Source organism: Sceloporus undulatus, chromosome 4 (assembly GCF_019175285.1).
Source record: "Sceloporus undulatus isolate JIND9_A2432 ecotype Alabama chromosome 4, SceUnd_v1.1, whole genome shotgun sequence".
Taxonomy (NCBI): Eukaryota; Metazoa; Chordata; class Lepidosauria; order Squamata; family Phrynosomatidae; genus Sceloporus; species Sceloporus undulatus.
In genome coordinates this window covers 177,888,574-177,911,160 of record NC_056525.1, presented here as the reverse complement: position 1 = coordinate 177,911,160, position 22,587 = coordinate 177,888,574, and the positions used below count along the sequence as shown (strand labels likewise).

Below are 22,587 nucleotides of genomic sequence, written 5' to 3'. Positions count from 1 at the left end.
TCTTATATCCTGCCTTTCTCCCAATATAGGAACACAAAGCGGCAAACAAGTATAAAACAGTACAATTTAAAAACAATACAAAATATTAAAAATGCATAAATATAAAACTTTAAAAACTATTAAACAATTTTAAGGATTAAAACAGTTATAAATTAAAATATATTAAAATACAAAGCAAATGATCCTTATTCTCTTTTTTCTCTCCAGTTTAATGTTGAATATTCTTCACTACTAATTTAAAGTATTCATTTTGAAGGTGGAATTTTATTGTAATGTGTACCAATTCAGCATTCCAAAAGTAGTTAAACTGAAAAGTTTTAATTTAGGCTGATCTCTTCTACTAGCTTGGCAACCCAGGATTGTTATCAGCATATATGTCTTCCAGTACAATGCCCACAGCCTTCAACTGTGTAAACTTACATGGGATACGGCATAGGTTTATCCAAAGCATTCTTCCCAAGTTAATATACAACTAAAATGCAGCATCCCAACTAGAGACAAAGACAAAAATACACAGGAAACAGTGCTCCTGTGGTTGGATTTGGCACTATGTTACAAGAACATATTTCATTCTCAGTTTCATCATGGTGACATCCAGGAAATCAAGTTGTGAGAAAACATTCATATTTTCTGAAGAGTCAACTTACCAAAAGAGTATCCTTAAAATGTTTGCCACTAATAATACTAAACACACGTAGGTTGAAAAGCCTTCTGCATTCTGTGTCCTTTTAATATCTCGATACTGGGGGATGTATGGTACAACACCTCCAAACACCATAGCTGCAGATGCACCCCAGGATATTAGCTTCTGGACTGGAGCAACCAGCCACTCCCAGCCATCTGCTTCCATAATTGGTAAGATAAAGTCCTTTAGCATCAGAGCGGTGGTAGGTATTCCCCTTTGACGTCTACCTGAGACTTTATCGATTTTTATTCTAATCTAAGCAGTCTTTCCAAAGGACGTGTGTCATTCTTCAGGCATCCCTAATAAAACAAAAACAGAATAATTCCAACTTACATGGATGTATTTGAACTCTTAAATAGAAAATAATCCGATTATCAATAGCTAGCCACATCACCAAGTTGCAGGAAAAGCTACCCTACATGAACCTAGGTCCTTACAACAATACACAATTACAGCAATATGATTCCACTTACTGCCATGGCTGCATACTATGAAATTCTGGGATTTGCAGTTTAGGGAGGGCTATTTAGAATTCTCAGCCAGAGAGATCTAGTGCTTCACTCAACCACAAACCCAAGGATTCCACAGGATGCAGCCATGACAGTTAAAGTGGAATCATAGCGCTATAACTGTGTAATGTGAAAGAGTCCCACGTCTCTAAATGATGACATTCAAGCTGAGCATTTGACTTTTCCACTAAAACTTTTGAACCATTTCAATTCCAGAAATAAAATTATCTAATTAATAACAGTTATCAAAACTTAAGTCACTAAGGTTTTTTCAGTGCCCACAAAGTAAGGGTTGCTGGTTCCAAATTATCAGGATCTCATAAAGCAATGCAATCATGGGCCTATAACCACATAGTAAAAAGGAAGCTATACGAGTTGTGTAATACAGTACTGAAAATAAACTTTCCATTTATCACTTAAAGGCATAACATGTGACAACTTTCAGGGGTTCTATGAAATAACTACTGTTTGGGTTTTTTTTTAATACTTCTTCTGTGGATTTTTTCTGGAGTGTAACGTATGAACAAGAGACTCATTCTCTAAGGGAAGAAGTAGCTAGACTCATTTAATCATTTAGTCAACAGCAATACAAACAAGATAGTCTTTCATAGGAATGCTTTGCTTACCATACAGTCCACTCCACTGAGAATGGAAGCAAATTTACTTCCTAAAGACTTTAGATCTCTGATCTCAGTTGCTTTGACTGAGTTTACACAAACACCTCCTTTCCGAATTACCAGATTCAATCCACACAATTTTTCCTCCAATTGCAAATGACATGAAACAACATTGGCTGAAAACATCCTGTGTATGTTTCAACACATTTTGATATTGCAAGTTGATATATCCCACTTTGGGAGACAGCTCAGAAAAGAATTCATGAATCAAACTAAAGTTTACTTAAAATAATGGAACAGTGAAGTGATAAATGCTGATTAGGGATGCCACGCAGTTAATTACATATTAGCAGTTAATAGGCATTATAATATGTATATTTGCACCATGCTTCAATCATATTTCTGGGAAATTTACATATTTCCAGGAAGTCTGTAAAAGAATAAAATTAATCTGAATGTTTTTATGTATGAGATTTAATCAATGTACTTTTCCTCATGAAAATTCATAGTACTGTACTGGAGAAGAGAGCATACATTCTTTGCTTTTAGGCCATGCAAAGACACAGCAGCAAGTCTTAAAGAGACATACCCTACTCTGTATGAGGGAAGAAAATCTCTTCTAATGTAAAACTTTCCAAGTGCTCCTTTTACAGCAACTTCTGTTTTAAAAAAATAGTGATAATCTGATCCCAAGTAATGTGAAGCCTTTTTAAAAGTTAAAAAGGGTGCTTAAGAGGTTACCTTACATTATTAGTATGTACTAATGTATAAGTCTAGAAATTTTAAACTAAAAACTGACCCCAAAAACTTGGATCGACTTATCCATGGGTCAATGTAAGTACTGTACTTTAACTCTTATTTTAAAAAGGAATCATCCCCTGGTGAAATACAAGAGCATAATCTGTCATGGAAGCACTGACCCCATCAGCTCTCTCATCCAGCCTTTAGCATGAGCACAAACACTTATGCCTGATGGAATTTTGCAAGTTCTTTGGCACTGTTTTCCTTTGCTTCATCCTTTCGATCCTTTGTTACATTCCTGTAACTTTTACCCTCAACTTATCCTTGGGTCATATCAAAATCCATTATTTTAGCCCCCAAACCTGCCCTCGACTGATACGTGAGATCGACTTATAGTTGAGTATATCCAATAATTGATGAATAAAATAGAAAAATTATAATGAACCTACTTCTATATGTTACATCACCCCACTAACTGTTCATCTGATATTAAAAGGGAGACAGAAGAAAAATGATTCCTGGAAGAAAATGAAAAAAAATCAAAATAATACCAAGAAAAAAAGACAATAAACAGAAATCATGAGAAGCAGTTCTTGAAAAGGAAACATCGCAGCTGCTTTCATATCTTGCTTAGGGTCCTCCAGAATCAGTGAATGCAATTCAAGGTTTTCCTTTTGTGATCACTTTTCCTACTTCCAGATGTGCTACTGAGATTTTGTGACACCTAAACACCTTTATTATAATAGGGCTAGATAACATGATGGAGGGAGGACTACGGGGGAGTTCAATGACCGAGAAACTCCTACACCACCTGTGTGCTAGGGTTATTATATCCCATATGCTCAGTCTTTACGGTAAGGACCATAAAACTCTTCCCAAGTGAATACAACTACGTACTCTTCCTCTCACAAACTGATTAATTAAGAGAGGTGGGGTTTTTTTAATGCATGCCTTTCAAATAAGAAGCTACAGCTCCAAGCCACTCATCCCACCTGGGGTTCCCTCCCATTCCCTTACTAGTAGTATGCAAAGGGATCTTGTAGCATCTTAGAGAAAGAAGCTCATAGTATGAACTTTCGTAGGCTTGGGTCTACCTCCTCAGATGCATTACAACTCCATCTGAGGAAGTAGGCTCAAGTCTATGAAAGCTCATGCTACGAACTTCTTTCTTTCAGTTAGTCTCAAAGGTGCTGCAAATCTCCTTTGCATACTGATTTCCCAAACTACGGCTGTGTCTTTTGTTGTTGAATAGTTAATCTTGATTGAAAATACGCTGCATATTCCAGTAGCACCTTTGAGACTAACTGAAAGAAAGAAGTTGGCAGCATAAGCTTTCGTAGACTTAAGTCTACTTCCTCAGATGCACTGCATATTCCAGGTTCACATTGAAAAAAGTCTTCCCATCCTCCACTTACCTACTTGCTCTAAGCAACTCACAAAGCTATTTTACAAAACAAATTAAAAATGTAAAAGCAGAACCAGTCAGGATAAAATAAACAGGTCTGTCCCTGGATTCTCCACTCCAAACGGGAATCTGAGGAAGTAGCCTCAAGTCTAAAAGCTCATGCTCCCAGCTTTCTTTCAGTTACTCTGCTCAAAGGTGCTGCAAAATCCCTCTGCATACTGATTTTCCAGACTAACACAGTTATGTCTTTTATTGTTGAATAGTTTCTTGATTGAAAAGAACACTGCATATTCCACTTCACATTAAAACAAGTCTTCCTACCCTCCACTTATCTACTTGCTCTAAACAACTCAAACTTATTTTATTTACCCCTTTTATGTTAAGGTCAAAAACAGGAGACACAGAAGCAGCACACGGTCAACACCACTACATTCACCCTCTTATGTGAAATACTCAAAGCTACTTGCTAGAAATACTCAAGGCTTTGTTGTTGCTGTGTGCCTTTCAAGACATTTTTGACTTTTGGAGATCCTAGGTGAACCTATCGTGTGGTTTCCCTGGCAAGTTTCTTCAGAGGGAGGTTGTCTTTGCCATCCTCTGAAGCTGAGAGTGTGTGACTTGCCCAAGGCCATCCGGTGGATTTCCATGGCTGAGCCAGGATTCAAACCCCTGGCCTCCAGAGTCATAGTCCAATGCTCAAACCGCTATCCCACACTGACTCAGTTTGTTTACAGATTTGAGACAAACTGGATTTCAAAGACAGCAGCTCTTTGTCTTCCTAATGGGATTTAAAGTTTGTTTCCTGGACTAAATCTCCCATCATCCAGGAGGAGGAGAAGAGGCCAACCTGCATGAATACCTTTCCATGCCATGTCAACTGAGGACAACAACCAAAACATCTTGACCAAATGCAGGTCAATTTACATAGCCTATTTTTTCTCTTCATTATGGTTTTTAACACCTTTGTCTGATAAAGAAGGCAGTGGAACTTCAAAAGCTTGCAGTATGTATAATGTGCACTTGGGGATTTTGGATGATACTGTACTTGCCTCCCCAGTATACCATCTTTACTAAGGACTGAAACAACATGCAGGCATCGAACATCTCCAATGGTTTTTTCTTCTTCTCCTGTTTGGTTTGTAACATCTTGCCTGATGAAGAAGCCCATGGAGCTTCGAAAGCTTGCAACAAGTATACTGTGCATTTCGGTTTGCCAATAAAGGTCTCACTGATGGGTTTTTGGTTTGTACTGGCTTTTCGGCAGCAACATTTAACTTCTGTGAGCTGCTCTGCAAGGCTACTTGCAGCCAAACAAAACAAGACAAAGTTATTTTGTACAAGTCACCCTCCAAACAACACATTTACTCCCTCTGTGTGAAAACCTGGATCCCCTTCCTAGCAACGACTCTACCAAAGAGTCCTCCCAAAAGGAGCAAGAAAGATGGAGCCCCTCCATAAAGAGAAAGTGATCTGGTCACAGGGTGGCCAGGCACGTCCTCCTTTCCCCGGACGCGTCCTACATTCCAACCTTCTTGTCCAGGAGGTATTCCAAAACGCTCTCCTCTTTGGGCAATGACTAAGAAGTATGGATTTAGATTTCTACGAGTGTTTTTTAAGCTGTTATGTGGTCAAGTCCTCTTTTTTTCCTCCAAGGTCCTCCATTCTGCAATGCCTCGTTCTCCTTTGAGGTGAGGACGTATGGTCACCTTACCTGGACGTGACCCCTTCCAGGACTACACACACACACCCAGGATGACCAGATGCTCCTAACCTTAGCAAAACAGACCAATGGAGGACCTAAATAAGAAAGACCCAAAACATTCTTAGAGATGCAAATGCATGCTTTTTCTCAGTCCTGCTCAAAATGGAGGACCTTTCTTGGAATCCTTGCTGGACAGAAAGGCTGGGATGTAGGGTGCGTCCGGGAAAAGGAGGACGCGCCTTGGTCACCTTGCTTCCCCTCTCCCCCAAACCTGGATCCCCTTCTCCCCTCACCTTGGCTCCATCCATCCATCAGAGAAGGTGGGTGCTGGTGATATGGAGGGCCCCACTTCTGGACCCAGCCCTAGGCATCTCCTAGGCCCCAAAGAAAGGCTTCCCTCTTGCAGCTCCTGGTTCCCCAAAAGACTGGCGGCAGCAGCAGCAGCATCCAGGACTGGAGCCAGAAGAAAAAAGGAACCCTGCCTTTATGACGTCACTATAACCAGGGGCGCCTCCGTCAATGAAAAGAACCGCCTATCCCCCTCACCGCCGCCACTCTGCGTTCTCCTGGGTCCTAGAGACCAACCTCAGACTTAAAACCAGTGCCTTAAGAGCAGGGCTGGGGTAGGAGTAAAAGAGGAAGAGGTTTTTACAGGAGTAGGAATAAGGAGTGACAAAATGTATTTTTCCCTAGTGCAAATATAATAAAATTGTTGTGTTTTTTTAGGTGTTCATATGTATAATATAATATAACAAAATATATTTTGTTGCTCCTTATTCCTGTCATTATATTGTACATGAAAACACCAACAAAACAATTTTATTATATTGCACTGGGGGAGGGACTCTGGGAGGCAAAGAGACACATTTACACACACACACACACACACACACACACACACCAGCCTTGGAAAGCAACCAGGGCTTTTCCTCAGGGCTGGGGAGTAGAAGTAAGGAGTAAAGGAGTCCTCTTTTAATTTTGTAACAGCCTACATTTTTCTTGAATGTCCTACATTTTGAGGTGCCTTGTCCTCATTTGCTGTTATGGCATCTGGTCGTCCTGTTTGAGCTTTGGACTCTGGGTTGGATTTCCTGTTCAGCATGAAACCCACTGGGTGACCTTGGGCAAGTCACATTCTCTCAGCCTTAGAGGAAGAAGGCTCCTAGGAACAAATCTTGCCAAGAAAACTTCCTTAGGGTCATCTTAAGTCAGAAATGACTTGAAGGCACACAACAACAACAAACAACATAACATCCAAAATCCACAAACAGTGATATCTTTAATCAGCCAACCAAAAGGCACAAATATATATGATGCAAGCTTTGGAGGCCAGAAGGAGGGACCTGCATGCATAGATATCCCTCCAAAGGAGAACACATCAATAACAACACCTGGAAAAAATGCACGCCTGTGACTAACATACATTCATCATTTTATTTTTATTTTCTGCCTGAATGACTTTTAACACCTCTGCCTGATGAAGAAGTCATTGGAGCTTCAAATGCTTGCATCAAGTATCTTGTGCATGTTGGTTGTCCGATTAAAGGTATACTGTTTTGTAGATTTGGAGTGTTGTACAGTACTTTGCTACATGACTAACACTGGCTAGCCCTGAATATGTTTAAAAGACGAAGGAGGAAGCAATTCTGGATGCCAGAGAGGAAGTTACATTTTGGTTTCTGTGTCTCTCTCCTGCATGGGACTGGAATGGGCACATTCTTCCTTGTTGCTAGTCTCTGTTATGCAAAGAATGAGGTGTGCATAGTAGTGGCTGTCATTCTCTTTCTCCAGCAGTACATTAACATCCAAAATCCACACAACTGAGTTACATTTATTCAACCAAAATGCACAAAATACATGATACAAGCTTTCAAAGCGCCACTGGCTTCTTCTTCAACAGGCAAAGGTGTTAAAAACCATATTGTTGATGTTGTGTGCCATCAAATCCTTTCTGTCCTATGGCGAACCTATCATTTGGTTTTCTTGACAAGTTTCTTCAAAGGGGGATTGCGATTGCCATCTCCTGAGGCTGAGAGAGTGTGACTTGCCCAAGATCATCCAGTTAAGTTTCCATGGCTGAGTGGGGATTTGAATCCTGATCTCCAGAGTCATAGTCCAACACTGAAACCACTACACCACACTGGCTCTCGTTAAAAATCATGCAGGAGAAAATATTTTATAAATGACTATTCTAGTCACAGTCCTCCATTTTGTTAAAATTTTGTTTTTGTGTTGAGAAGGTGTTGAGAAAGTGTGTAGAGATATCTATGCCGGCAGGTCTCCCCCTCCTTCTGGCCATGTGGCACAGGGATCAAAGAATTCCAGAGTCAAAGAGATAAACTTTGAATTATATTAGCAATCCAAATGATACTTCCTCTGAGATCCAAGATGTCTCTGTTCTCCATCAGGTTTGATAGGAAAGGGGTTTGCAGGATGGAAGTGTTACCAAGTATGGTTTTATATAAATGTTGGGTGCCATGCGATCTGAAGCTATGACCCCTGACTGACCCCATCGCTAGCCGCCATTACCCTAAGAGCGAGCTGACCATGTAGCCAGCAGACTTGCTAGGCATGGTCACAGGAAAAAAGGAAAATTTCAAACCTTCAGCAAGCAGTTTGGGAGTTGCCATACCAGTTTCGCTAGCTGCCCAAAGCAGGAGGACAATAGCAGTAGCTTCCTCCTTTTGAGAGCCAGTGATTGAGTTAACGGCTCAGCCATCGAGATATTTGTCCCCTCCTGAAAAGTGCCAGACCTCTTCTTTGTGTATCCATTGTGTACGTTTCAGCTTAGACAAAGATAATCATCAAGCCTTTGTTCGCCAGGCTGCCATAGCCTGAGGTTATGTTTAGGGGTATAAAAGGACCCCGATTCCAGCCCTTCCTTGGGCTTGTAGATTCAGTTCTGAGCCTGAGTTCCTTGCCTGTAGAGCATCCCGCTCCAAGCTTGCATTCCTTGAGCGTTTTGCTTAGCTGAAATCACTTGAGCACAGCCAAGCTCACTGTCTCTCGGCCTCTTGTTAGCTTTGCCCACCGGAACTCAACTCCTAGCCACCATGGCCACTACTTTTTCTTCCCGTTCCTGCGGCCGTGTCTCACCATCCCCCATCCCTCAATCCATCGCCTCAGAGAAGACTTCAAAGGTAAATATCCCAACGGTACCTCTATCCTTTCTCCTTTACTCCCGAACTCACCCCTCCCTTGCTTTAGCATTGAATGTGTGCGTGCATGCGTGTGTGATCCCTTTTGTTGTGTGGCTTTAATAAATGTTTATATTTTAATTGAACCTCATTGGCATCTTGAGTCTCTTTCTCTCTGGGGGTGGACTAGATGACCTCTGGTATACACATAGGGACACGACCCCATTGCGTGCATTGTTAGGACACGCCTCTCGTAAAATTCCCCTAATTCGATCCTTCCTAACAGAAGGATATAGAGTAGAACAAATGCAGCCCAGTGGCAACTTGCTGCACAACACAGGGAGTACTGTTTTGGAAATCACTTGTAAAAAAAAGACAGCATTGCCACTGCATCAAGAAGGCAATGTGTCATTTTTAACTGGAGAAGGTCTGTAATAGTGGTGGTGGTGATACTGCTAAGGAACTGTGTGTGCAAGTGTGCCTTAGGGTTGGCATAAGGCGAACCTATCATTAGGTTCTCTTGGCAAGATTTGTTCAGCAGGTTTGCTATTGCCATCCTCTGAGGCTAAGAGAATGTGACGTGCCCAAGGTGGGTTTACCTGAGTTTCAGGATACCTTATTCCATGTTCCAACTTCCCCAAGCCCCTTTGCACCATCCTGGAAAGTGAAAGGCTGTGTTATTTGATCTGCGAATTTGCTTGCTTTTCCGGGATGCCAACACTTTAACCATATTCAGAATGGAAGCATATAGTGAAACATTCCTGTAAGGAATTGAAGCATGGTAGCTAAGAACTGAAATTACTTGAAGGCATACAACCAAAAACAACTCCAACCATTTTTCTCTCATGCATCCAGACCTGCTTAAAAGGACACCTGTTAAAATCTGAAGCTGTAAGAGGGTGACAGATGGCTGTTCAATCAGTTTCCCTTGCAAGGCACATGCTAAATATCTGATTTGTATAATTGGTAGATTTACTTCCGATGGATTTACTAAAAGATATACCCACCTGAAAATCACCAGTGTAGGCCTACACTTCCAATTTGTACAATCTATGGGGTAATGTCTGGGCACTAGCTTTCCCAATAGATTAATTCACAATTAAGTTTTTACTCAGATAGAAAAATTACAATGGGCCCTTGGTATCCCCTGGGATTTGGTTCCAGGGCAGCCCATGGATACCAAAATCCATGGATGTTCAAGTCCTGTTAAATACAGTGGTATAGTAAAATGCCCTTATATAAAGTGGCAAAATCAAAGGTTTGCTATTTGGGAATTTATAGTTTTAAAAAATATTTTCAAGCTTGAATATGTGGATGAAGCATCCATGGATATGAAGGGCCAACTGTACAATTTTATATACACATATTCTTGAACAATCGTGTCTAGAAGAAAAGGTCTCTGCCTTCAAAGATAAATCCAATCTACAATATGATCATACATATGCTTATTCCCAGGGATAAGGGATATGTTGCTCTCCAGATATTGTTGAATTGCAACTCCCATCAACCCTAGACATTGGCTATGTTGGCTAGAATGGGTGGGAGTTGCAGTGTAATGACATCTAGAGGGCTACATGTTCTTCACGTGGAGTTTATTCAGAAGCAAGCCCCCAGTTAATGGGACTGGAGTTTTTATCTTTGCAACTGTTTGGATTTAATGCCAGACTTCAATTGATAAGAACTGGTACACATGCATATTAAATAATATGGAGCAGATTAATCTCTGGCTAGTTGGCTGTATCTAGGCATAAAAATTATTTTGTTTCAGTTAAATAATGACACCTATATTTTCTTCATTTTCAATATGTTATTTGCCAGTGTATTTATGTTTGGAGTGATGTTCAGTGTTTGCTGTGGCAGCACAGTATCATGACAAGTTGCACTGTATATCATGAAAATGGACAGTGGGAATAAGTTTCACCAAAAAATGTGTTTAATTAACGTTGCACAAAACTGTGATGGGTCATCAAAATGGGTGGCATAGGTACAGCACAAGCACAAATGGATAACTACTGGGGAAAATCCAGTTGCACACAATTTGACAGGCAATTCACCCAGGGTATTATGTCAGTACAGTGTCTGGCAGTAAAGTAATAGCAATGACAACAAAGCCACAGCATCACTTATACAGGGTGCCATCGTATGCTACCACATCTATTTGCAGTTTTAGGACAGAGTGTTAAAGGCTCTCTTCTAATGGAGGCAGAGGGATAATTATTCTGTGATTATTCCAGGAAAGACTTAGAGAGGCTTTAGGAGCAATTTCAATTGTTTGCACTTGATTGGCAGTATAACCTTGTTAAATTAAACATTTTATCTTGTCTCCTGCTGATTCACATAACTGCTGTTCCAGCAGATAACAGTGAAATACACCAGGAGACAGCTATACATAAATGCACACACTATATACCTAGACTGCCAAGAGTACAAAATGAACTACACTGGATTTAATCTTAGTTTCATTGCAATGTTACTAGAGGTCAAATTATTTTATGTTAAATATTCTGGTCTCACATTTTTCCCTTTCTGTTGCTAAAGTTTTCATTCAAATCAATTACAATTCCATTCAGCTATAGTTCAACACACCCATATCAATCACCATACAATTCATCTGCAAACCGGGGGGGGGGGGGGGGGGCTTATATGGTCTAGAAATAAGCTATACTGAGGCATTCTGAATTAATAGATCTCATCCTCTAAGACTTCCTGTGTTGATGAGACACTAGATCTGTTATTTGTATGAAAGCTGATTTACTTCCTTTATCCGTCAGTAACATTGCAGTGTGCTGGCAGCAGTGAAACTCTACAAATATGCTTTATATTAGGAGCCAGCTACTAATGTGTAATTTGATGAAAAATGAACAGCAGACTCCTGAAAGAGATTCAGAATGTAACATATATTTTTTTTATTTAAGCATGATCTGATATAGTTGATGTGAATGCTGCCATTGTTTTAGGCTTTTGAGTTATAAACTAGGTCCAAAACACACTGCAGAAATAATCCAGTTTGAGACCACTTTAACTGCCCTGGCTCAGTGCTAGGCAATTCTATGATTTGTAATTTTGTGAGATATTTAGCTTTCTCTGACAACGAGCTATGCTGCGACATCCAACTACAATTCCCAGGATTCTCTATCACTGAGCCAGGACAGTTAAAGCGGTCTCAAAGTGGATTATTTCTGCAGTGTATTTTGGATCTAGAGCTCATTCCAACTACGAACTAAAGTGAATTGACAATCAGTTTATATGACTGTTGTTCCCATTTGAAACCAGTTCTGATCCTAGTGTGATCGACTGCAATCGGGATGAAGTGAGGCAAATGCAAAAAGCCCGCTTTTTCCTGACACTAGTTCTTTAGCGGGTTTTTTTAAAAGAATCGATTCTGAAGCATGTTCAACAAGTGGGAACTACAGATCTGAGTCACATCATTCTGTAGGGGAGGGACTAACGACAGAGGGGTGTTTACCATACCTCCTCAGTTTTTGGTAGATCCACCATTCCCCCCTCTCAGTGCTGCCTCTGTGTTTGTGGTGTGACCGATGGTGCATGTGTTTGTGTTTTTTTAAAAAAAATTCATTAAAAAAAACTGATTCATTGATGTTGCAACTACTTGCAAAGGCAAGTAGTTGCAAAACCAATGAATCAAATTTTCTATGAATTTATTTCTTAAAAAAGACCCCTGCCATGCCTGGATTGGGTCTAGAGGGGACCTGCAGGGGTGTTTCCCCCCATCATGCCTGGATCAGGGGGGAGAAAGACTGTCAGGATTAAAAGGGTTAAAACACAGCACACAGGGAAATGCTTGATGTGTGTGTGTGTGTTTGGCCATGAGCATTCAGCACAGTGGCAAGGCTGATCATCCACAGCTGATGCTCATTGGGCCAAGGACACTTCAGTGTCCAAGTGCACGTAGCCATGGATGATGAAACATGTGTCTGGATTGCAAAGGAGACACATGACATGGCTACACACCTGAACTCACTGGGTTTGGGAGACCACATGGTCTGGAGTCTATATAAACCCAGGGGTTGCAAGGGTGTGGTGTGGGTTTGGAGTTGGATTGGTATGGTTTGGAGTTTGAGAGATCTAGTTTTGTATTATAGCACTGTAATTAAAGAGCACCTTGGGGACTTTTGTTTCTCTGGTGGTTTATCAGAAGAAGCTACAGCATCGGTTTGCTGTGTGTCCCTGGAAGTTCCAGCATTGCTGCAGTTGCTGGAAGACATCCAGTTGCTGTCATCCCAATTGGACTCTGGGAGCCACGCTTCGGCTTCTGGAAATTTGCCAGCTCTGCTCCAAGGGTCTGATTTAACCCCAGGACTCGTTTGAGTTGCTGACAAGGGTTGTTGGACCCCAGCAGTTGCGCTGACAAAGACACCCCCCAAGTCCCATCCAGACTGCTGCCATCCCTGGATCACCCAATCCAGGTATAGCAGGTGTTTTTTTTAATAAATTCATAGGAAATTTGATACATTGGTTTTGCAACTACTTGCCTCACTTTGATTGCAAGTAGTTGCAAAACCACTGAATCACTTCTTCTATTTTTTTTAATATAATCGTTCCCAAGACAGGTTGCCCAAGCTGCCACTTATCAATCAAGCTGATGATTGACATCATTTTGAAGTGGTGCAAACTAGTGGGCATGACAATCATGCCAAAAAAGAAGCAATTACAGGGAGGTAATGAAAAGATATGCTTTCATAGTGGGAATGATGGACCTTTTGGAATCGATTTACCAACATGGAGCAAAGGTGAATCACACACTGGTTTAAATGTAAGTGGGAATGAGCCCCTACATTACTAGCATGAGATGAGATCTTTTGTTCCATAAATAGTTCTGTGTTAGTGTAAGTAAGAACACATACTTCAGAGGTACCAGAGGTCATACATCTCATATAACATCATCATGTAGAGTATCTTGTGTTACTACACTTGCCCATCTCACAGCTTGAATATAATTAATCTCTCTGAACTATAGACAGACTGCAGTTCTGCCTAATAGAAGTAAGATTCAGCCAACCACATATGTATTTCTCACTCTGTTAAATCATGCTGGAATAAAGAAGAAACATCCTGATAGAATTTATTGTCTGAAGCAATGTGAAAGCATGACATGAATAATAATGTCTCTTGGTAATACACACACACTAGCTACATTAGTTAATAACTCATTTTCTCCAAAGATGCACTTCACTATGAGATAGTACAAAGCTAGCAACTGAAGCTCTTGGGGGCAAAGCAAATGTGATGATAGATTTTGATTCTGAAGGAAAATAAAACTTTAGGCAGTTGTGGGGAGCTCCAATGCTGATCTGACATCAAACCTAAAATTGATCTAAATATTGATCTCTCAAAACCAGTACGATGGAGTTGCTGGGGTGGGAGGTATAAAACAGCTATATACAATCCAGCTGCTTAAATGTCCAAAACTATGGTTCCAAGATATATGATCAAAATTTATTTGAGAATACCTAGTGTCACAGAACTCTCAAGAGCGAAGATCACACATCCACAATATCCTTGTGGCAAGGTTGTTCTTCCTACCATCAGCCATCTATTCACAGTTCTAAAAGTTCACCATTTTCTGATTTGTTGACATAAATAAAAAGTCTCACCTTACTTTATGCTGTACTGTATACAGAAACTGACTGCTAAAATAAACATAATAGGATTTATTTTTAGGATTTATTACTAGCATGATATGATATATGGTATACAACTAGCACAATAGTGACCCCAAATATATTTCTAAAACTATATTAAATTGGAGGCTACCTTAAGTAGGATCAAAATGCTACAAAAACAGTGTGCAGATTTACACCGTTACACAGGATCATTAAATTGTAGCAGCCTAGCAATCCACCTGGCCCAAGCATCGGCACAGTAGCTCACTGGCCGGAAGCAGGGATCCTTGCTGTTACTGAGCCCAACTTATCAATTATTCTGTAAGAATCCACTGACTGAGTCTATCAATCCTGCTTTCTGCAAAATTGGGGATGGAAAAAAGGGAATAAAAAAAGGGGGTGGAGAGGACTGATTGACCCATGTAAGTGAAGTTGTGTGCTGGTGCCTGGCCTGGGGAAATTGGTAGGATGGTGCAGTTTCAGTTTTGTCCTGATGCATGATGCAAGAGTCTTGCTACTTCAGCTGCATTCTGGTTTGTGGCTGTGTACCTTCAAATTGTTTCAGAGTCCAAATTATGGTGACCCTATCATAGGGTTTTTTTGGTGAGATTTGTTTGCCCAGATTTGTTTGAGGAGGTTTGCCATTGCCTTTCCCTGAGGCTGAGAGCTTGTGACTTGCCTAAGGTCACCTAGTGGGTTTCATGGCTGAGCTGGGAATTGAACTCTGGTCTCCAGGGTCATAGGAAGAAGCCTATTGCATGGGGTTAAAACCCCAGCTTACCCTTCCTGAATTCAGTCCTAATTCAGCAGGCAACCGGGTGTTACTGCAAAGAAATCACTGCCAAATCACTGCTTGGGTCCATCCCAGATGCAGCCTGGGTCCGCTAAGCCGCTTTGGCAGCCATTTTTAGAAGTCGGAAGCTTCAACACTCAAACTACTATGCCACACTGGCTCTGGTAGGGACAGAAAAATAAATAATTGTTTGTTTTACTGTGAAGAACAGGAGTGCAGACAGAAGGGAAACTGCCTTGAATCTCACTCACTCACTCACTCAGTCAGAGCAATCCTGTGAAGAAAGAAGAATGGGATCCTGAAAGGGAGAAGGGAAGGTTTACTAGAACCAATAGTTCAAAACATCATTTCTAGAGGCTATAAGACCCAGCTACTGACAGAACACTTTTAAACAATTTGACATGCACCATCTTGGCTGACTGAAATTCTATAACCCCATCTTACAGTATTTTCCAGTGATTTTTGATACTCTCACTAATCTCATAAATCATTTCATTTGCTAATCTACAATTTGTCCCCTTGTCAGCATAATGTAAATAAAAGTACTGCTTGACAGGAAGCTTTAAAACTTCAATGCCCAGCATATTCATAACCAGAATAACTGTGAAACACCAAGAAGGGAATCCAAACAGAACTATGGAATTTATCACACAAAGGAGATCGGGAGTTTATCCCACGAATATCCCGGGAAAATTGTATAATTACGCAAAACGATTTAACACAATGTCACACAAAGTCCGCCATTAAAGTGGTCACACAGAAGCATTAACACACATCTTTTTACTTTCGGGATTTCAGCAACAGTGAATTTCCGATATCACTTTATTTGCGCAACTGCATGCAATGATCATTCACGCAATTACTCGCCATTTTCACTTTATTTGCAGGATGCTTTAAATGGTCTTTAATCTCTCTTTAATATCGAAATTAGCCCTAGTGTGATAAACTCCGATGGGAACCAAATATTAGCAAAGCCATATTTTTCTAACGGCTATCAACAATTTGCAAACACTGATTATTAATAAAGATTACAGAACTGTTGTGAGGATAAATGTGAACAGTTTGTTAATCACCATCCACACAAGAAATCATCAAAATCAATTATAATCTACATCATATTTATTTGTAAATATGCAAGAATAATAATTCAGGTAAAATATCATCCCTGTTCACCCAAATCTCTCAATATCCAAAAAGCAGAAACAAAAATTGGATGGCTCCCAGAAAGTTCAGAGAAAGGTGGCTGTAGTAAAGTACTGGTCTGACTTGTTTCGCCAGTCTCTCTAACATATTTTCCCTGAACAATAGTGTACCAGCCATCTGTGTACTCAAGAGTGAGTAGGAACATTTGAGAGAATACGTCAAGCTAAATATGGGTTGCCAGGCACTTATTTCAAACATTCCTGATTAGATAATGACAGCTCTATTAAAATATTGACCCTATTACTTGCAGCTATTATATACCCAAGATCTAAAGAACTATCAGACACGTTCTGTGTGTCCAAACTTAAAGCTTGCTTTTTGTGTGATTCTTCACTTCCCTGCTAAATGGCAAATGTTTTTTTTAAACTGATGACATTTATGTTATTAATGGAGAAAGAGGTTTAAAGTGTTTCTAGCTCACAGTCAATAATGATATCTCATACCAGATGCTGTTGAACTGCAAATCCCAAGAGCCATACCTAATGGTAAAGAATTCTGGTAGCTGTAATCCAACAACATCTGGAGGTATGCTGATTCCCATCACTGTTCCAGCTAGTACAAATGTAACACACTGAGTATTAGAAGAAGGTACAAGTCTTAATGGATTCACTATACAAGATTTTTTAATGAAGAAAAATAAGGTTTTAATCATCAACAATGATTGCTATACAAATAATTGCATCAAATATATAGGATTACATTAAATACTAATTCCCAATTAGTATCCAGGGAATGAGGAAATAAGAGATATTTGATTATATACAAACATTTGTGTTTTAGACATTATCTGTTTGTACTGTGAACTCCCGAGCTATAATATTGCTTTGTTTCCCCCTTCTGTATTGCTTTATCTGCATCAGTTCAGTTTATGTATCACTATAAATTAAAATACAGGATTCAGCCTCAAAATGCTACTACCATAAACTGCTATTTTTTGAACTCTTACCCTTATCACTTCAATAGGCCCTCCACATAAAATAATAATAATAATAATAATAATAATAATAAGAAGAAGAAGAAGAAGAAGAAGAAGCTTTATTTTCCCCGCTTCTCTGTCATAGACAATTGAGACAGCTTACAATTAAAACAAGAACATATATACCCCATATCCCAAACATTCCCTCCCTCCCCTAAAACATCAAGTAAACAGGATTAAACATTAAAAACAATACAGTTAAAATAATCAGGGACGGGTAGATGAGGCACAAGTACTCAATGGGAAGGTGCATTCGGTTGGTGTCCGGGTTTGCTATTCGGGGAAGGCCTGCAACTAATCACATTCACTGGGATTAGGGTTACAGGAGCCCATGAACATGGAAAAGCTGCAAATAAAAATACACACTACTTTTTTACATAACATTACTCTAAAAATCTTTAGGTCCTCCAGTGCTACTCTGTGGCCAACATCTGCCAGAAGTTGACAAGAGAATGACAAGAGAATCATGCTGGAGGACCTACAAATGCCTAAAGAAGTGTTTTCTCTAGGAACCTAGGTCATCCAGCTCATCTTCTGGAATAATTTATCTGGAAAACCTAGAGATTTCTAGAGAGAACATATTAATCAAATCCCCAACTAATAAAATCCACCAAAGTCAAAGCCACAAATGTGGATGGCCAACTATATAGCACTGCTGTAGTGGAAGTACAGCCTCCCTTATTGTTGAATAGCTACTCATGTTTGAAAATACATTGCATATTCCAGTTCACATTCAAACAAGTCTTTCCACCCTCCACATACAGTACTGTACCTACTTGCTCTAAGCAATTCACGAACCTATTTAACAAAACAAATTAAAGTTAATTTAAAAGCTGAACCCGCCAGGATAAAATAAACAGCAATTAGCTATGCACTACACTTTGCAAAGCTTACTTCATTTGTCTTCAACAGAACTCTATGAAGTTGGCTTCTACCATTCTAATTTTATAGATTAGGGAACTATGGCACAGTTTATTCACCCACCTGTACCTGTTACCAAAAAGACCTTGTCCATATTACCAAACCATGTGATAGGCTAACTGTTGAAATAATCTACTATATATTAAGGCATGTCACTTGTGACACTAGCAAACATTACTGCTCTACACAAATGTACACAGACATGAGTATTAGGACTGGGTATCTTCTGGGGTGCAGCTAAAGAGAACAGCTTGCACAAGATCACTTGATAACTCCAGAGTTCACAAGTGAGTAAGAGAGAGCACATAGGCCACTATAGTGAAATCATTAGGAGTGTTAAACTGGGACTCGAGAGATCCTGATTCAAATCTCATCTGTGCCCTAAAACTTCCTGGGTCACCTTGGGACAGTCACTTTCTTTCAGGGTGACCTACTCTGAGGGTTGTTGTGAGAATGAAGTGGGGAGAATAATGAGCTCATTGAAGGCAAGAAGGGAGACAAATTAATTAAACTGGTTTTCCAAACAAGCAGCATAAGTACTACCATACTGATTTCCACTGTGTGTGTGTGTTGTGTGCCTTCAAGTTGGTTCTAACTTATGGCGACCCAAAGATAACCCTGTAATGGGGTTTTCTTGGCAAGATTTGTTCAGAGGAGGTTGGCCATTGCCTGAGGCTGAGGGAATGTGACTTGTTCAAGGTCACTCAGTGGGTTTGATGGCCAAGCTGGGGATTGAATTCTGGTCTCCAGAGTCATAGTCCAGCACTCAAACCACTATGCCACACTGGCTGTAGTGTATATCACATTTGTAGAGTGTTTAATTTTATTTTATTTTTAAATACTGAGACTCAGCTCTATCCTGGAACAGCAGCCTCTGATCTCTCATAGGAATAAAAAGCCCTCTGCATCCCTCCTTCTTCATTGACTAATGTTTGTGTTCAGTCCCCACATGCCAGGCCTGCACCTTCCACAGAGGTCTTAGTTTTTGATGTCTCATTCTGCAATGCCAGAAACATGGGAGTTGTTGCTGTTGTTGTTGTGTGCCTTCAAGTCATTTCTGACTTACATATATCATGGAGTTTTCTTGGCAAGACTTATTCAGAGGCTTGCCATTGCTTTCTCCTAAGGCTGAGATAGTGTGACTTGCCCAAGGTCACCCAGTGGGAATTTAATGGCTGAGCTGGGATTCGAACCCTAATCTCCAGAGTCATAGTCCAACACTCAAAGCAATACACCACACTCACTCTAGAAACATGGGAACTGAACGAAAATTTAATCGCGAGGCCATAGGGTCCCTCAGGCCCTGAAGGTCCCTACTTTCTCCTGAGGCAAAATAATAATAATGATAGCGATGGGAGGGAGGCAGGCGGCCATTTGGCTGAGGAGGCGAACCGTGTCGCTGGGGCCGGCCCTTTCCCTCTCCCTCTCCCCGAGGGCGGTTGAAGGAAGGCGGGAGGAGGCGGCGGGAAAAGGAAGCCCTGGGCGGCAGCAGCAGCAGCAGGGCCAGGAGCAGGAGAGGGGAAGGAAAAGGATGGCCGACAGCGATCCTCAGACTGGCAGAGCCCTCTCTCAGTTCGTGAGTCAGGACTCAGGGAAGGGAGGGAGAGGGTTGGTTGCAGTATCTGAGGGGTGACTGAGCACCTCGCCTTTAGGGAAAGATGTGCTGCTACTACACAGATACTACAATAAGTGTGCTTCCCAAACTTTGGTCCTCCAGGAGTTTTGGACTTCATTTCCCAAAAGCCCAAGCCATCTAAGTCCAGACGCAGGAATTCTGGGAGATGGAGTCCAAAACATCTGGAGGACCAAAGCGTTTGGGAAGATCTCGTAGCACCTTTGAGAATAACTGAAAGAAAGAAGTTGGCAGCATGAGCTTTCCTAGACTTGAGTCTACTTCTTCATCCAAATGCATCTGAGGAGTATGTTGTAAGTTACCTTAATGCACTTGGAGGAAGTAGACTTAAGTCTAGGAAAGCTCATGCTTCAAAAGCTCACAACATGCATTTCATGCATTTTGGCTGGCCCCCAATAAAGGCATCACTGTTTTGTGGATCTGGGGTGTTATTTTTACTCAGCACCCTGAGAGATGGGGAAAGTTACTTGTGCATTGTGTGTGCATTGTGCCTTCAAGTTGCTGGTCAGTTTACGGCCAGCCCATGAATTTCATAGTTTTCTTAGGCAAAGAATAGTCAGGAGGTAGTTTTGCAAGGTCCTTCCTCTGAAATATAGTGGACAGCTCCTGGTATTTCTTGGCATGTTGTAGCAGTTTGGGTGTTGGACAAGGCTCTGGAGACCAGGGTTGCTGTTGCTAACTGCCCTCAAGTCAACTTTGATGTATGGATACCTGATGAAAAGGGGCCTAAATATCCTAAAAGATCCTTATCTTGGATGCTAAGTAGGGTTGGGACTTGGATGAGAGACTGCCAAGGAATGCCAGGCGTTGTAGGCTACATTTCAGGGGAAGGAACTGGCAAAACCTCCTCTGAGTATTTCTTAAGAAAACCCTATGAAATTAATTGGGTCGCTGTAAGTTAAGACATGAAAGTATGTAACACATAAATGAGAGACCCTCAAGCCACCCTATCCTCAACAGTCCTGCTCAGGTCTTGCAAACTTAGGGCTGTGACTTCCTTCATTGAATAAATCCATCTGGAATTAAGTCTTCCTCCTTTCCACCTTGCCAAGCATTATTGTCTTTTTCTACTGAGTCATGTCTTCTCATGGTATGTCCAAAGTAAGACAGTCAGTCTGTTTAGTCATCTTGGCTTCTAGGGAGAGTTCAGGCTTGATTTACTCTAGGACCATTTATGTGTCTTCCCCAGCACGTTTCAAATCAGGTGATTTTCTTTAACGCATGTTGAAGTACTGTTTACCTTTTCTCATCTTCTGAGCCACTGATGATTCATATACTCTTGAGTTCCATGGTTCTCTTGCAATAACATAGATAATTATAGTTTACATACCATTGCAATATATATTCTATCTTGCGTATCAGTCATTTATGCAAACATGTTGTTCTTTGAATATGTGAATAGATCATTCACAGTTTGAAGTATTCTGAATAAATTATTGAGTGCAGATGTAGGCTTTTTTCAATATTTAACACAAAGAACATAACGTACAAGCTAAATTTAAATTTAGCTTATATTTGGTCATATAAACATCTTAGTAACACAGCATGTTTTATAGAGAAATAGATTTGCAAGAACAAAAGATGTAATCTGTTTCCAGCTGTTCAAGTATTATTTTATTTGTGCCAGGTGTGTTGTTCTTCAGCATCTGATATTTTTATAAAACAAAATAATTAAATTAGGCACTTTAGAATACTTGCCTCCCCATACTGTATATCCTGTAGCTGAAATATAACTCAATTTTCCATGCACATATTCTTTCCTAGGAAGACAAACAAGGCATGTATCCCACTGCATCAGTACAACTTAAATATGTGTTGATTGCCAAAGTAACATTTTTACTCACTGGGTCTACTCTAGTTTGATTAACAATAGGATTCAAGCTAAAAACTGCAGTCTCTCTATTGTACTCACCTGTCAAGTATAGGTCACAGGCGGTCGCATTCTGCAGCCCAGAGGGCCACATCACTACATGGTAACATCCACCATTTGGGATGACTGGAAGTGATATGTACTGTACTTTTCAATCTGTTTATTGGGAGCTCTTTCAGGGTAGTGAACCCCCCCCCCCCCACCAAACAGCATGAAGAAGCCCCACAAAGGGGACTTCCACATTTTACCTGTGTTTTGATTATATATTTTATTCTCATTTTTATATACATAAAAGAAAAAAAAATATAGCACAAACATAAAAAGGAAATGCTTCATCTTGTTCTATACATAAATCATAGTATTGTTATACATCTAGTCCTTTAAGCTTCTCTCCTTGTTGTAATTCCTAATACTTCCTTAACCCATATTTCTCAATTGTGTCTAATTCAAGCTCCTTGTCGGATTTTTCTTTAATTTCTTAATTCTTTTCCCATTTATCTATCTGAGATCTACATCCTTTATTAATCATTAAACGTTTACAATACATCTTTGATACCGTTATTTCAAGGCTATCAATGTACCTCTTCACTTACCCACCTAGCTTCCCAAAATTGTTGAACTGGGTACCAATCCTTTTCTATCCTGTCCATGTTTTTAAATTTTAAATATGCTGTAAGTTTGTCCATTTCTGCCATATCCATAAGTTTTTGGAGCCATAAATAGCATGAAGAAGCCCCACAAAGGGGACTTCCACATTTTACCTGTGTTTTG

The 22,587-nt window shown here is 40.3% G+C and overlaps 2 protein-coding genes across 6 annotated transcripts in view; one reads left to right on the top strand and one right to left on the bottom strand.

Annotated features, from left to right (window-relative positions):
• Positions 1-19,719, bottom strand: part of SLC66A2 (solute carrier family 66 member 2) — an 86,648-nt gene extending 66,929 nt beyond the window's left edge. For 2 of the 5 annotated variants that reach the window (XM_042465504.1, XM_042465509.1), the window contains exons 1-2: positions 5,953-6,099; positions 648-984 (exon numbers count right to left, since the gene is read on the bottom strand). In XM_042465504.1, coding sequence (XP_042321438.1) covers positions 648-877 — 230 coding nt within the window. In that variant the 5' untranslated portion in view covers positions 878-984; positions 5,953-6,099. Of the gene's footprint in view, positions 1-647; positions 985-3,001; positions 3,022-5,952; positions 6,100-15,201; positions 15,222-19,557 lie in introns of those variants that run through there. The other 3 variants (XM_042465505.1, XM_042465506.1, XM_042465507.1) reach the window with 3 other exon arrangements.
• Positions 19,650-22,587, top strand: part of HSBP1L1 (heat shock factor binding protein 1 like 1) — a 9,225-nt gene continuing 6,287 nt past the window's right edge. Inside the window, exon 1 of the mRNA XM_042465510.1 lies at positions 19,650-19,889. Within this exon, the coding sequence (XP_042321444.1) occupies positions 19,656-19,889 (234 nt within the window). The 5' untranslated portion in view covers positions 19,650-19,655. The remainder of the gene's footprint in view (positions 19,890-22,587) is intronic.